Source organism: Vitis vinifera, chromosome 9 (genome assembly GCF_030704535.1).
Source record: "Vitis vinifera cultivar Pinot Noir 40024 chromosome 9, ASM3070453v1".
In the NCBI taxonomy this organism is placed as follows: Eukaryota; Viridiplantae; Streptophyta; class Magnoliopsida; order Vitales; family Vitaceae; genus Vitis; species Vitis vinifera.
In genome coordinates, this window is record NC_081813.1 from 13,109,831 (window position 1) to 13,121,780 (window position 11,950).

Consider the following 11,950-nt stretch of genomic DNA (forward strand, 5'->3'; position numbering starts at 1 on the left):
CTCAGTTAAAGGGGTGCCATTTTCACACACCTAATTTCAAGGTGCGAAATTTGCAGACCAAGGTGCGAAAATTTTGCACGGTAAAATTTTAAGTTCCAAAAAAATTTTCAACGGACTTTTAAATTAAAATTTTACCCCCGAAATTGTGCCTAACGTCCAAAAACGACTTTTCGGTTGCCTTGGAAAATTTTAAAACATAAAAAACCCCCTAAACCTCATTCCTATATAATCCCTTGAAGTCCAGAAGCTCAAAGGACTCCCCCACGAACCAGCTGAGAAGCCTCTGGAATCCCGAACAGTCACCCACCTCCATTTCGGCCATGGCGAAGACCAGAGGAGGCCTTTCCGGCTCCCCATCCTCACCGACACCTCGACCACATCAAGCCGCCATGGGAGCCGCAGTTTCGCCATCTGTTCAGGCCCCGACCATTCCCCCATCTGAGGGGGAAGCCCCTTCTCAGCGCCGATACCCCACCAGGAGACCACCCACGGACCCTGTGCCACCAGCCGATCAAGCCACGAACTCTGTTTCTCGGCCACCAGCGAAGAGAACCAAGTTCTCGGGTCCTAGAGAACCATCCCACGCACCTCAGCCAGAGCCACCTACAGAGGACTCTCGGATTCCTGTGAGGATTACTCCTGAGACCGTTATCAGGCGTCCCATGATAGCCGGACCACCGATAGAGGGCAACTTGGATTGCAGAGATCGATCCTTCCATTCCGAGACCTACTTTGATATAGAGGCCCTCAGACAGCAGCCAGAGCTCAGAGATTCATTCCGACTACTACAGAGGTATCACATGGAGGATCTTCTCACTCCTAGGCAATTCTACTATCCCAGAGTAGTTATAGATTTTTATCAATCTATGACTACTCGAGGCCTCCGTAATCCTACCCTCATCCAATTTACCATAGATGGACGCCAGGGTGCCATTGGAGCTCGTCACATTACTGAGGCCCTCCGTATACCTTATGAGCCTGTGATTCAGGCAGACTTCAGGGAGTGGTCCTCATTCTCTCAGAGTGACATGGTCCGCATTTTGTCCAGGGGGACTTCTACAGCCTCAGTGTTGACTAGGAGAGAGCTTCCATCTGGGATGCTCCTTATTGATGTGCTCCTGCGTGCCAACCTTTTCCCCCTTCAGCACAAAGTTCAGAGGCGAGGAGCTATACTTGAGGCGTTATTTAGGATTTCTGAGGGCTATTTCTTCGGCCCTCATCATTTGATTATGACTTCTCTTCTTCATTTTGAAGAGAAAGTCCATCAGAAGAAGCTTCAAAGGGTAGATGGCATCCCATTACTATTTCCGAGGCTCCTCTGCCAGATTTTAGAGCACCTGGGCTATCCTGAACAGCCCCGTCTTGAGAGGCGCCGCCATTGCCGAGAGGACTTCTCTCTCGACAAATGGCATCACTTGGTAGCCTACTTTGCACCCCAGGGAGCCCTAGCTGTGCCTGCACCTCCAGAGCTACCCCAAGATGAGCAGATGCCTCAGGCCCAGCAGGATGAGATTCTCACAGAGACCACACCTCCTGCCCCTGCAGCACACTCCTCAGAGCATATTCCTGAGCCTATACATCCTATTTCTCCTATCACTTCGGGTGCTCCACCAGTCATGCCAGCTACCCCAGCACCTCCTCCTTCATTTGAGCCCACTGTCACCGTTTCTCTTACGGAATTCAGAGGCTTAGAGCGTTCATTGCGGACACTGAGCACTGCTCAGGATTCTATTATCCACCATATGGCCACTATTCGGGCACACCAAGATCAGATCATTGCTACTCAGGCCTAGCATACCACGATCCTTCATCAGATTCAGCAGCATTTGAGTATGCAGACACCTTTTGGGCATGATAGGTCTGCACCATCCGAGCCTCTAGTGCCAGATAAGGAGAGCTTACCAACTGAGCAGCCCATACCAGAGGAGGAGATCAGAGCAGAGCCATCACATGACACCCCTCATATTTGATATTTTTATATTTTACTTGTTTTTTTTATTTTAGACTTGTAAATCCCATCTTTTGCATGTGTTATAAACTGGGATTGGAAGTATTACTTGAAATCATACATTGTATATTTCTTTTACAAGTAATATATATATATCCTTTTTTATTATATTCCCTTTTCTCATTACTCTTTTGTCCTTGGAACATGTGGTTTAAGGTACTCCATACCTCCTTTACACTCAGACTTTGTCTCACTCAGGAGGTACCACTTCCTCCCTTTATTTTTAATCGCTTTCGAAACATTGAGGACAATGTTCAACTTGGTTGGGGGGAGATTTGAGAAAGGAAGTTTTGTTGTTAATACTAAGTTATTTTGGTATTTTAGTTGATTTTTGCTTAAAATTTAAAATTTTTAAAAGTTTTTTGAATCATTCTCTATGGTTGTTAAAGATAATTTCTCAAAAATAAAATAGGATAAGCCGAGTTTTAACTTAATTATTTAAGTCTTAGAGTTTGTTTTATGCTTTCAAAGTTGATAATCTATTGAAGCCTCTTTGATTTCGAACTTTCTTCTTCCATTTCAAGCTTTACACCACTGTGCACATTAGATCCCGGATATATGATGTAAAACTTTCTCACCTTCTAAGCTTAGGAAAATTTTGACTTGGTTCATTACTTAACCTCTCTTTAATAGTGTTGGGACACCTCATAAAGACCAATGAGTCTTTGAAAAAAATAAATAAATAAAAATAATAATAATAAAAAAAAAAAGAATAAGCTTCTATTCTTTCCTTGAAACCTAAGCATGATCTGAAGGGGTGGCGAAAGCCTTTAAAACCCGATGCCCTAAACCTTGATTGGTTGGGAGTCATCGATCCTCTGCTTGCTACATAGGTGAATTGGTTAAGATTAGTGAGTAAAAAGAATTGTGAATAAGAAGGTGCGTTCCTAACCTATTAAGAGTTGATTAATTTTGCCAATGTTCGAGAAAAGCTTAGGTTGGAGGGTGAGGATAGTTGTATATACTATATCCGGAAGCTAATCTCATTAACACTTAGCTTATTATGGAAGAGTTTGATTTGGAACCTTGAGAGTAGAGATTCTTTTGATACTTAATTGCATAATCTCCACTCTTTGTACTTTTTGTTTAAGTTTTAAGCTTTGACAACTCCTATTGCATTTTGAATCTTCATATCTTTAGTTCACCAGGTGAGATGTGTTTGGATATCAGTCATGCCTCTCAATTATTTTTTGGAATGAATTGCATGACATCTTTTATGTATATTATTACGTTTGCTTAGTTTTTCTCTCCTTAATTGCTAAGGGACTAGCAATATGTCGGTTGGGGGGAGTGATTACTACTCAAAACATGCTATTTTGTAGCTTGTAATTAGCTCTTTTAAACACCCTTGAGTAGTAATTATTACCTTTTAACCCAATTAACATGTTAGGGACCCTTGCAATCGTTTCTAACAATTGTGTTAAGTTTCTATTTTCTTGGAAGCCAAACACCCTCTGAGGATGTTTTCCCAGAGGATGAGAGGCTAAACCAATAGTTTCTTGGAGTAAAGGAAGCTAGGTGAAAAGTCCAGATTAAAAGGTGGAAAGTTTCCGTGCATTAAATTCAGGTAGTTGGAGTCCATAAATGGTTTCTAAATCTAAAGTTTTGCTTTAAATCCCTTAGAATCACTTTGACTGGCCAATACATGGTAAGCTTAAGGTCTCTGTGGATGCTTATTGCTAGATCCATATCAGTCCATTAGTTATCATGTACGAGCCATTGGAAAGTGATTCAAGGTGATAGCCCATAGTGTCTTAAGCCATTAATGGACCTTGACTACCATCTCTAGTGACTTTTTATGGATTAAAACTTCATTTTCAAACCTATACCGGTTCGGGAAATAACTATAGGTTAAATCCCCAATGCGAGGAGAAAAATCCGGAATTTTCCACTTTGCATCTGGAACTTGAACCTAGCAACCTTTAGCTCCGGGAGACTTTCTTTCTTCCACTTTTTACTTAGTTCTATGTGAGTTTAGTTTAAATCACCACTTTCAAAACAATTTTATTTTCTTTTAAATTTCAAGTTTGTGCTAAAGGAAATCATCAGAATCAATTTCTAATTTAGAGTCTGTCACTGATAGAGTGAAAACCCATCCCTGAGTTCGACCCTAGAACTGCTATACTATAGTAGCTTTGCTACGCCAGTATAAGGTCATAGGTTTTATAAATGTTTTTGATTAAAAGACCCGGCTGGGCATCGAATCAACATGCTCTCAAATGCTAAAGTATCATAAACTCTCTCTAATGAGATGACCTTCTCAAACTAAGGATCTTTGGATCAACGCCCGTGGGATAAATAATGGAAATGATGTGACTATCCTCCATGTAATGAACTAAGGAGGATCACCATTCAAGGTGGAGAAAAGATGAAATAGAACAAGTAGCAAATATAACAAAAAAAAAAATGAAGAACACAACCAATGAGATATGATGAAATATGGCAACGTGATGATAGAAAAATAATGAGAAGAATGCACCCATAAGCTCAAGGCTCATGAAACTCCTAAACAAAGCATGCATACACTAAAGAGCCCCTATCCTGTTGTAAAATTGTAAGCAAGATAATAAAAAAGAAAGGTTATGATGCACATGTGAGGCTCAATGGGTTAGCAATGGTCTATATGTCAAAAGGGGGATAATAAGGCATGTGGCTAACAGAAATGACGACCACCCATCCTGTGAGAATTGGATGACTCTGAGAATTGGTTGTTGACTTTGAGAATTGGTTCCTGTCTAGATCCATCAACCATGCGACACCCACTAGGGTCAACTCCTAATGAAATAAGGTCCACTCCAATTAGGTCTGAACTTTCTTCTAGGATCTCTAATCAATCTTCTGATGACCCTCAAGATTAAGTCACCCATTTGTAATGGCCTAGGCTTAACCCACTTCTTGAAAGCACGAACCATCTTCCACTGATAGGCATAAACATGGTCTGCTACCCTCGATCTTCTCTCATATAAGAGATTGAGTTGGTCTAATCGAGCATGAGCCCAATCTACCTTTGAAATTTGCTGTTCCAATGCTACCCTCAATGAACTCATCTCTATCTCAACTAGTAGCACTACTTTCATACCATACACAAAGGAATAGGGTGTGGCTCCTGTAGAAGTGCAAAAAGAAGTCTAATAAGCCCACAATGCAAAATAGAGCTTCTCTAACCAATCCTTAGAAGTCTCAACCATCCTCCCTAAGATTCTCTTAATATTCTTATTTGCAACCTCTACCGCTCCTTTAGTCTATGGCCTATATGCGGACGACTTAAGATGTTGGATACCATATCTTTATGATAAGGTGTCAACCTTTGCCTTGAAATGCACTACTCTATCCAAAATTAGCTCATGAGGGACTCCATAATGACAGATAACGTGTGATCTAATGAAACTAGCGACCTTAGATGATGTTAATCTCACATATGAGGTAGCCTCCAGCCATTTAGTGAAGTAATCAGTGGCAACCAAGATAAACTCATGACCACTGGAAGACTTTGGCCAAATCTTCCCAATGATGTTTATACCTTATACTGAGAATGGCCATGGTGAAGTTAGTGCATGTAACTCTCAAGGTGTCACATGAATGAGGTTCCCATGCATCTGGCACTCTGGACATCTCTGAACAATCTGGAAATAGTTTTTCTCCATGGTCAACCAAAAATAGCAAGTCCTCATGATCTTACGGGCTAACATATGCCATTCCATATATGGTTCACAGACTCCCGCATGAACCTCTTTCATCACTCAATCAATAGAGGTGCAATCCAAGCACAATAGTAACATCCCATTAGCTGATCATCTATACAATGTCTCCTCTCAAATCACAAACTAGGTGGTTAACTGTCTCAATGCTCTCTTATCTCTAGCTGTGGTGACCTCAGGATATGTACCAAATCTTAGAAACTGGTATATGTCATGATACAAAGGCGAAACATAATCTAACTCTGCCTCGTCAATCAAGCAACAATAGGCAAGAACAGATCTCGACTCAATTAGTAAAGGAAGAACAATGGTATCAACAGGAATTTCAATCATGGAAGCTTGAGTAGCTAAGACATCAACAAACTGGTTATTCTCTCTAGGTAGATGTGTATATCTCAAATCATCAAATTTCCCAACCAATAGCTCCAAGTATGCATGGTAAAGCCTAAGCTTCACATCTCTAGTCTTCTAGTCGCCCTGAATCTACCTTAATACCAAATCGGAGTCACCAAAAACCTTCATCTATCTAATCCCGAGCTCAAGGGTTGTCTTTAATCCCAAGATACAAGCCTCATACTCAAAGATATTGTTCTTGGAAGGGTGTTGATCGGAGAATGCCAAACGAATAGATTTAGAAATGTGGTCGCCATGAGGGGATATCAACAAAACACCTATCTCGTATCCAGAATGGTTGGCTGCACCATCAAAGTAATTGCGCCAACTTAACAAGCTAGTCACAGTAGTGATATCCTCATCTAGGAAGTCATCATCAATAGTTCTACCATCAGAAATTGGTAATGAGGCTAAGTGATCCGCAACAATGCTTTCTCTAATAGACTTCTAAGTAACATAATGAATATCGAAATTAGTCAAGAGTACCAACCATCTTGAGTCAACCAATCAAAGCAAGCCTATCAAACAAATATCTCAGGGAATCTAGACAGGATATCAAGTGCACTGAATACTCTGTCATGTAATGTCTCAGTCTCCGAGTAACCCAAACTAGTGCCAAACAAAAGCACTCAATCATAACATATCTCATCTCATAATCTAGCATCCTCTTACTTAAATAATTTTTCGAATCATCGAGCAGAGCTAACATGCATCCTAAGGCTATGTCCAAGACTGACAAGTATAGGAGTAAGGGACAACCTGGTGTAGGAGGCACCAAAACTAGAGGCAACAATAAATACTCCATGATCCTCTCAAATACGCGTTGGCACTGATCATCCCAAACAATAGGCTGACTCTTCCTCAAGAGTCTAAAAATGGGCTCACAAATGTCAGTCAATCTGGCAATGAATCTACTGATATACTGCAATCTACCCAAGAAACCCCTGATATCTTTCTCAATCCTTGGTGTAAGCATGTTAAGAATGAGTCTGATCTTATTTGGATCCATTTCTATTCCTCTCTCGTTGACCATGTATCCTAATAGCTTCCTAGAAGTACTCCAAAAGTTCTCGTCTTGGGATTCAGTCTCATTGAACTGTTTGATCATCTCAAAGAATCTCTCAAAAGATGTCAGTTGATCTGCTCTATCTCAGGATTTCACTATCATGTCGTTTACATAAACCTCGACATCTTGATGCATTATGTCATGTAAAAGGGTGGTCGCTGCTCTCTATTATGTAGCTCCTGCATTCTTCAGCCCAAATGGTACCACTCTATAGTAGTAAATACCCCACTTAGTAATGACGGATGTCTTCTCATGTCTTCTAGTGCCATCAAGATGTGACTATACCCGAAAAGCCTGTACATAAAGGACAACATTGAATGATCTATCGTACTATCAACTAGCATGTCAATGTGTGGGAGAGGAAAATCATCCTTAGGACTGGCCTTGTTGAGATCTCGGAAATCAACACAAACTCTCATCTTGTTGTCTTTTTTAGGAATAGGGATGACATTGGCCAACCACTTGGGATACTCGATCACTCATAAAAATCTCACGTTGAACAGCTTTTGAATATCCTTTTTCACTTGCAAACTCCAACGAAAGGTGCAATTGTCTCAACTTCTGCTTAATCGGTTTGGCATGGGGTAAAAGTGGTAAGCGATGTTGGAGTATAGATGGATCAAGGCCCGATATGTCCTCATAAGACCATGTAAAAACGTCCAAATATGATACGAATAACTAGATGAGGCTATCTCTCTCATCTATGGATAAATCCAGTCTCATCCTCAACTTTCTATGCTAGTTTGTTGTACTGAAATCAACGATCTCAATGTCTCCTATAGCGGGGATAAACTCTCTAATCAATGAGGCTCGAATCAAAAGTAGAAGATGAGTCCTCATCTGAATCATGTTGTGCAATCTCATCATTTATATCAAATACTTGTGATGTGGGTAAATGGGGTGCAGATAAAGTGATATCACAAAAGATAAGTAAATACTCGAAAATGCTCAAATCCATAAATGAAAAATCATGAACATTGTCAAAACGAGAAACAAATCCCGATAAAACATCAAATGAAAGAGGTAGGTCCACAAAGTCAAACGCTCCCCCAACTAGGCCAATAGTACCCTCAAATAAATCATCAACAACCATAGCATCCTTTGAAAGCTTTAGAGTAGGAGTAGTCTAAATCTCCTCAGCAACCTTGATAGAAGACACCCCGAAGAGATCAACTGGTAAAACAAGCTCAGGCCAAATTATTCCATCAATCTGACTCATACCCATTGCGAGCATCTCATCAATGTACTCGTTGTGTGGAACAACTCCATCTACTTTGTCCCCAATCTCAACGAATGTCCCATACTCAACGACCTCTTCCATGAAATAGAGTGTCAAAAGGCTCATATGATCTAGAGATGTCAAGACGGTCAATGCAAACGCGGAAATGCCAGGAGCTCCATCACTTAACTGAAGCTGATGGACAATATGTTGAAGATCAGCTTCTTGAACAACACTGAGTCCACTAACAATCCCCTCTGAATGCATCTATAGCTCTAGTGGCCTCACATAGTCCACCAAACTCATGCTATATGGCGAACAGGATAGTCAAATGGTGTGTGAGACAATCGGGCCCTTACCCTTTCCTTGTGCAGTCACACCATGTATCGATAATCAACCTCAGTGGGAATGAACCCAAGTCCAAATGGTACATCATGATCAATGACATCTATAAACTCACTGGGCCCATACTAACATCACCCTAACCCCATCATGTCAAGTACCACTGTACTATTGTGCTGATCAAATGACATAGCCACGAAGTCTGTATAAAAATCCTCAATCTTAGGAGTCTGCACCTCAGAAAATGTGAACCCAGTCAAAAATAGGTCATCCTTACTATGGCTGATCTGAAGCACTGGCTTGAAGAGGCAAACATATCTACAATGGAGTCTACCGTGATGACCCTTCCATCATGAATGAACTTCACATTTTGATGAAGGAAATAAGAAATGGCTCCAGACTTATGAATCCAAGGTTGACCTAGTAGTTGGTTAAAGGATGTGAGAATCCTCAAAACTTGGAACAGAGTAGGTAATGTGGTCGGATCTATCAATAACTCGATCTCCAAAGTGCCTATAACCTTTCTATTAGTGCTATCATACTCTCTGACCGTTTGAGTAGAGGGAACAGAGTTTGAAGGTGCATAACCGATGGCAATAGAAGTAGCTAAGGGATAGATGTTCAGGGTTGAGCCATTGTCTAAAAGAACAAATGGGACTCAGTAGCCTGAACAACCAACCGAGATGTACAACAGACATGTATGGTTTGAACCCTCGAGTGGCAAGTCATCATCTGAAAACACAATGCAAGTGGCTCTGCCAACTATCATTATGTGAATCAACCCATTGGGAGTAGTGGTAGTCTTGACCCTGATCTGACTCCAAGCTTGAATCAAAGCATCTCTATGGTGCTAGAAAATGCCAATAGGCTCCAAATAGATATACAAGCCTGAGTGCTCTACAATTGTCTCATAATTTCATCGTCCTCACTTCTAACCTCCTCATGAGAGGTTGTACTCTCCAAAGATCTAACAGTAGAGGGGTTGTTATCATACTACCCTACATTTGGAGTATGAACCTCAACAATAGGTGAGATCAAAACAAATGGAGTTTGAACATTGTAACATGGGAAAATTAATGGCTCAATAGTGTTCGTCTATACTGATGTAACATCGGGGACCAATCTAAATACTATGAGTATCCGTTGGCCCAAAGTCACTCCATCTACCTCATTAATCCCATCCACTACTATGGGCTCCAACTCTGACTTGTCACAACTCAGCATGTGAATATGATCATCAAACTCAACAAGGTCAATGAAATGTATGCCATCGATCGGAGGAGCAACTACATGTGTAGTATGGGCTGGCAATGGGTTCGTGGTTACACTCGGCTAACCCAAGTGAACCAAACCCTGATCAATCAAGGCCTAGATGGCATGTCTCAAAGCAGTACAATGGTCAGTCCCATGCTTTGGCCCTTGATGATATACACAATGTAAATCCATCATGAATTGTGGTAGGATAGGTCGAGACAATGACTTAGGAGCAAAAGCACTCAAAAGAGTGTCACTCCTAAATTGAAATGGCAACTATTAATTAGTTAGTCCGTAGCAATCACTGGCAATAGGAAAATGTACAAAATCAGTTATATATATTTCTTTATGGACATATTAATGTATACGACAACCTTATAACTAGCTTCACAACCCATTATTGTCAGTTTCTGAAGTTGAGTTGCAAAAAGTGGATATTTTTCATTCTATTAAGTGATTCATGCCCAATTGGTGTCTCAACTGATTGATGTCCAGCTGGTGCTCCTTGATTGAAGGAGTAATCAACAAAATTTATAACCTATATCACCATGCATTAGGCTAGCTTTAGCTAGTATAGCATAGTGGCTCTAAGATCGTTCACTGGGAAGGGTTTTCAACTCACAACTCATATCAATTCAAAGTTAATTTGGTGCTTTTTCATTTCAAGGTTAGCTTAAGAAATAAAACACAAACTTTGGTTGAATGAGGTTTTGTTTCAAGCTAACTACAAAGAAAGTAATGGAAATTACTTATGAAGAAAAAAATTCCTTGGAGGTTTAGGTTCACAGGGGAGGTTCCTCATGCAAAAACAGAGCTCCGGTCATTTGGTTAATTTCCTCGCATTAGAGAATTAAGATATAGTCAATTCTCTAATCGGTGTTGTACAGATGCATCCTTTAAATGGATTTCAGCTCTAATCCCCTCTCACTGATACAACTTGCAATGGCTTGTGCCTCTCACCTAGCATTTGCCATTCAAGGTGATCATTAACTTTGGACTTCCCTTCTCAAGCTCGCAAGAGATAACTAATGGATGTCTCTTTGGAGTCCAAAGCTTACCAAGTGTTGGCAATTCTAGAAAATCCTACCGTCAAGTCACTTCCCAAAAGCTCGCAAGAGGTAAACTAGTGCATCTCCATGGACGGAGATCACTTGCCTTACCAAGTGTTGGCTCAAGTGAATTGAAGGTGTTTTAAGTTAACTAAAAACATAGAAATCATTAAAGGATCACACTTTCTCTTCTTTAATGGCTGCAACCACAAAGCTACTAATTCTTGCACTTGGAACCTTTCCCGGCAACCTTAGCTCCAAGGAACTAAGAGTCTAGCCACTCATTCTCTGAGGAAACTTCCTCAGAGCTTGTTTAGCTAGTAAAATGAAAAATACAATCAAATTGAGTAGGTAAGGCAGAGCAAAGCTCTGTATTTTTACTTCCTTCAAAATTATACAAAGCGTCTGTGTACAAGCTTTTCTTCCGTCCGTCCCCTCTCTTAGGAAACTTACAACCATTAAATATGGGTTTATTTACCCTTTATTCTTGCTTAAAGACTAAGGAATCTTATGATAGGTGGGTTACAAGGAGAGTTTGGGGATTTAGACATCAAATATCTAAAGAAAAATATCTCAAAATGTCGGTCGGGAAGCTTTAGGAGAACACCGCGGCACTGTACAAAATGGCTGCAAAAATTTCGCAGCAAAAGGACAACATTTTCGCAGCCAAAGGCTGATTTCGCAGCCGTGCAAAAATCTTCCTTTAGCTTGGAGTGATCTGCTTGTAATGGTTGTAACTCCTTCATTTCAACTCCAAATCACGCACCGTTTGAAGCATTGGATTGTTGACTTCCTAAGCTTCAAAACGACATATAACATGTATAAATTGAACTTCAGAAAGTGCTCCAAAAGTGGCTGAAATGACTGTCATTAAGAATGCTTCATGGCTGGTTCTTCTTTGCTTCCCTTCCTTGCATTCCG

The 11,950-nt window shown here is 40.6% G+C and overlaps 1 protein-coding gene across 1 annotated transcript; it reads left to right on the top strand.

Annotated features, from left to right (window-relative positions):
- Nucleotides 1-320: 320 nt before the first annotated feature.
- LOC104877856 (extensin-like) lies at nucleotides 321-8,080 on the top strand. Its single transcript, XM_010647041.1, has 2 exons — nucleotides 321-743; nucleotides 8,072-8,080. Exons 1-2 carry the CDS (start codon nucleotides 321-323, stop codon nucleotides 8,078-8,080), a joined length of 432 nt encoding a protein of 143 aa, XP_010645343.1.
- The last annotated feature ends 3,870 nt before the right edge of the window (nucleotides 8,081-11,950 follow it).

Coding starts and splice junctions, on each gene's coding strand:
- LOC104877856 (XM_010647041.1), top strand. CDS start 321: ATGGCGAAGACCAGAGGAGGCCTTTCCGGCTCCCCATCCTCACCGACA.